Source organism: Carassius carassius, chromosome 1, assembly GCF_963082965.1.
Source record: "Carassius carassius chromosome 1, fCarCar2.1, whole genome shotgun sequence".
Taxonomy (NCBI): domain Eukaryota; kingdom Metazoa; phylum Chordata; class Actinopteri; order Cypriniformes; family Cyprinidae; genus Carassius; species Carassius carassius.
In genome coordinates, this window is record NC_081755.1 from 1139991 (window position 1) to 1144256 (window position 4266).

Genomic DNA, 4266 nt, shown 5'->3' on the forward strand with positions numbered 1-4266 from the left:
GACAGCAGTCTCCTCTGTGTATGAACCAAATAAAAAGAGGGGAGTCATGATCTGGTTTTGAAGAGTCAAGCATTTGTTGTTCTGCAGAGAGCTACAGAGTACTTGGACGTGACTAACTTCATAGAGGGTGAGGTTTTTTCAGCCGTTCAAAACTTTACACTTTACTGTTTCATAAAAGTGTGGCTTGAGTCAGTGGATCATTTGAAATGCTTATATATATATCCTTTCCATAGTGACGCACAGGGCTCTTGTACAGCTGGCAATATTGGAATGTGGACATTGAGAACAGGTTAATAATGAATAAAAACTGTTCTGTCTTCATGTTTTGTCAGGTGTGCAGTAGTACTGGTTGATTTCAGGAACAATGGCAGTCTGGCCTCTTTGTCTGTCTTTCTTTCTGCTCTTTGCTCTGGATGCTTCAGGTAATTGTTGTGAAGTGTATGTGGCCCAGTTTTCTATTCATGTGGTTTACCTCAAATCCCACAGACTGTTAGTTTGGATTTAGACATAAAATTGTAATCTGATTATTAAAATTTTTAATACACACACACACACACACATACACACACACACATATAATTTTTCTTTGATTATTTCAGAGGCAACACCTCTTAATGGCACAAGCAATGGTAAGATATTGATGCTGTCTTTTAGTGTGTTACATTTGTTCTGCTCTTTTGCTCTGGGTGCTTCAGGTTGCAGTTTACCTCAAATCCCACAGACTGTTAATTGTAATCTGATTAATAAAATGTTTAATATATATATATATATATATATATATATATATATATATATTCTTTTTCTTTTATTATTTCAGAGACAGCACTTCTTACTGGCATAAGCGATGGTGAGATATTTTAGTGTGTTACATTTGTTCTGCTCTTTTGCTCTGGATGCTTCAGGTAATTGTTGTGAAGTGTATGTGGCCCAGTTTTTAATTTATGCAGTTTACCTCAAATCCCACAGACTTGTTAGTTTGGATTTAGACATAAAATTGTAATCTGATTATTAAAATGTTTAATATATTATATATAAATATTTTCTTTTATTATTTCAGAGGCAGCACCTCTTAATTGCAGAAGCAATGGTGAGATATTTTAGTGTGTTACATTTGTTCTGTCTAGTTGTAGTGACAAAAGCAGGGTCGTCACTGGTGAAAGGTGGTGATGATTATAGAGACCCACGGCTGTGGACAGAGCTCAAACACTGAACTGAGTTCTCCATCTGCACCTGAGTGAACAAAAACATAAACATACAAACACAAAAAGAGATGAAAAGCTTAATTCAGCATCAGTGCGCTGTGTTCTGTGCACACAGAGAGCCACGTCTCAGCCCTTCAACACCAAATTGAGTTTTGCTTCTTCTTGCTCTTGAACGGACAAATGCATAAAATATTATGTTGTACCTGTCTTGGCGGTCGGTTACCTCTTAAGTGAATGTAAACTGTTGAGAAAGAAATCGGATGGATTGTCTCTTAAAGTGACTGCACCTAATTTAGCAGCTGCTGTCGATGTCCTTATTTTAATCCAAGAAATCTAATGAGAGAAAATCTCTCACTGCCCTTCACTAAATTACTTTGTCATTTTAACAAGAACTAAACTCTTTTTCATTTATACAGTGAAGACTATGCAATGCTATTTTACATTTGATTATATGGTCTCTGTAACTGGACAATTACAAACTTAAACATTGTTTAATTTGTATCTTTGTTCTGTTTATTTCTTTGTGCTATTTACACATTTTAAACAGGGACCTGTACCCTGGTCAGACAAGGTGCGTATACATACAATATCAATCTGATCTCAGTTTAATTGAAAATACTTCAGGTTTAAGGCAGCAATAATACTCACCTATCTTTCTTACAGAATCCTGTGAAAGTGGATGGTCTGCATATAAAGGTAGATGCTTCCGCTTTTTTAACTTTCTGCGTTCCTGGATTGATGCAGAGGTATGAGATGCCATCTTATCATAGGGATTCCTTCATTTCTAAGTCTTGAAATTTTCAGTTAGTTAACAATAGTTTTTATGTCCTACTCTCTTTAGAAACAGTGTTTGGGCTACGATGGGAACCTGGCTTCTGTACACAGTTATGAGGAGTACATCTTCGTACAGATCATGATTAAATATCAAACTCAAGAGGCAACTCCGTCCTGGATAGGAGGCTATGACGCTGTTTCAGTATGTTTGTTTTACATTTGTTTAGCGTACTTGTCAATGGCCATTCTTTTTCTTTTTCTTTTGTATATTGTAGTTGTTTTTGAGTTATGTCATAGAATAAAAAGTAAGATTAGGATACAGCTGATATGTTTGGCATGGTAGGTCTACTGGTTTCTATAGAGAAACACAAACATGTTTTTGATGCGTTAACATCATGAACTTGTGATCCAAATGGTTGGTGTGAACATGTTTTTTTTATATTTACGAATATCAAATAATGCCATGTAGGTGTGTGATGGAAACGGAGTGTCCTTTATGGTGTTCTGTTCACAGGAGGGAACATGGCTCTGGAGTGATGGATCAAAACTGGACCAAGAGATATGGGCTCCTGGACAACCTGACAATAGCAATAGAAACGAGCACTGTCTTATGATGAACTATCAACGTGAGTGTTTTAAATGTTTATGAAATATCATCACTATTTATATCTTTGTTTTATCTTGGAAATCCTTAGTAGCCTCAATTCCAATAACCAGCCGAATGTAGAACTGTATTTTAACTTCACCTAATGTTTATGAAATGGTAAAGGAATAGAATTGGCTGTATTACCTTAACAAGCAATACATTTTATCAGAATACTTCTACTGTAACAATAATAGATTTTTTTCCTTCCTGCTATAGCCTCGAGCAACTGGAATGACAACCCCTGTCACATTAAAAAGCCTTATGTGTGTGTGAAGAAATACACACCAGCATTTAAGTTTCATGTAAAATTGTGAATGTCTTATTGTCTTGCATTAAAGGAATAGTTGACCAAAAAATTACAATTTTAAAACATCGCTTACCCTCAGTCGATCCAAGATAAAGATTAGTTCTTCATCAAAACAGATCTGAAGAAATATAAGTTTACATCATTTGCTTATTGATGGAGATCCTCTGCAGTGAATGGGTGCCATCAGAATGAAAGCTCAAACAGCTGATCATGAAGACATCACAATAGTCCACACGACTCCAGTCCATCAATTAATGTCTTGTGAAGTGAAAGGTTGCAAGTTTGTAATCAATTTTTCATTTTTTGGTCAATTGCTCCTTTAACTAATTCTCCCTAATTTCTTTACTAGTGTGCAAGTAGAACTCAATAAATATCAAGCAGTTGCATTTAATTGTTTCTGTGGGTTTTTGTCTCATTCCACATATCAGATGTGCATTTTCTGAATGAAATTCCTGAAGATTTTCGGTAAACTTTGGATCTGCGTAAATAAAATTCAGCATCAGAGGTGCTTTGCTTTTGTCATGCCATTGTGTTATTATAGGAAATAAATAGAAACATTTGCTAATCGAGTTGTTATAAAACAAACTGTAAAATAATTCAAAGAGGAGTGTGCCAAAGAAAGATGTTTTTTGTCAAAATGTCTATTTCATGAAATTACAAAGCTTATATAATCAGAAGCAATACAAATACAAAATTCTTTATAGAGTAACCCGTGACGGTGATTGGTCCACATTAAGGAGATACTTTCATTTTTTTAACGCCCCAAAACTGGACTGGTATGAGATGGCAGCTTCGAATGTTGTTTCCTTCATCTTGACGAATTTCTCGAGTTGCAGTTAACTGCAGTCCTTATGTCCTCGTCTTGGAAAATATCTTTGGAAAGTAGTACTTCAATAGCACTCCTACTATTTGAAAAAATATTATATCAAAAACATCATTGTAAACAAAGACCTGGTTTAGGAGTATATACAGTATTTATGTACATTTTATATTCATTGTTAATGTTTCATGTTGTTCAGCATGTCATGTTATCAAATTGAGAAATAAGTCAATGGCATTTCAGGAGCTAAGGGTCCAAAATGAGAAGGGTCTGGCTCCAGACATGCACCTGAATTCTCAGACACCTGCACTTCCACAAGTGACGTCCCTTGCAGTCTTTAAATTAATGAATCAATAAATCATTTTAAGAGCATGTCTGCAGCCAGACCCTCCTCATTTGGACACTTCACTCCTGAATTGCCAGCAAATACTCAGTATTCAACATGTGTTCAACCCAACAGCAGCACTCGACTTAGTCTGGCAAAGACTAGAAGAATGTTATGGGTCATCAGAAGCAG

At 35.6% G+C, this 4266-nt stretch overlaps 1 protein-coding gene across 2 annotated transcripts; it reads left to right on the forward strand.

The window, feature by feature from the left end:
• LOC132139522 (galactose-specific lectin nattectin-like) lies at nucleotides 1-3315 on the forward strand. 2 transcript variants are annotated; one of them, XM_059547933.1, is made up of 10 exons: nucleotides 1-127; nucleotides 333-422; nucleotides 600-629; nucleotides 818-847; nucleotides 1058-1087; nucleotides 1750-1773; nucleotides 1866-1948; nucleotides 2044-2178; nucleotides 2491-2602; nucleotides 2839-3315. In XM_059547933.1, exons 2-10 carry the CDS (start codon nucleotides 365-367, stop codon nucleotides 2934-2936), a joined length of 600 nt encoding a protein of 199 aa, XP_059403916.1. In that variant the 5' UTR covers nucleotides 1-127; nucleotides 333-364; the 3' UTR covers nucleotides 2937-3315. The 2 variants fall into 2 exon arrangements, with proteins under 2 accessions (XP_059403916.1, XP_059403925.1); XM_059547942.1 differs by lacking the exon at nucleotides 600-629.
• The last annotated feature ends 951 nt before the right edge of the window (nucleotides 3316-4266 follow it).

What these genes read in the sequence shown, in the direction of transcription:
- LOC132139522 (XM_059547933.1), top strand. Translation starts at nt 365, where the DNA reads ATGGCAGTCTGGCCTCTTTGTCTGTCTTTCTTTCTGCTCTTTGCTCTG. An exon ending in TCTTAATGGCACAAGCAATG is followed by an intron (nt 630 to 817) that starts GTAAGATATTGA and finishes TTATTATTTCAG; the next exon opens with AGACAGCACTTCTTACTGGC. An exon ending in TCTTATGATGAACTATCAAC is followed by an intron (nt 2,603 to 2,838) that starts GTGAGTGTTTTA and finishes TTCCTGCTATAG; the next exon opens with CCTCGAGCAACTGGAATGAC.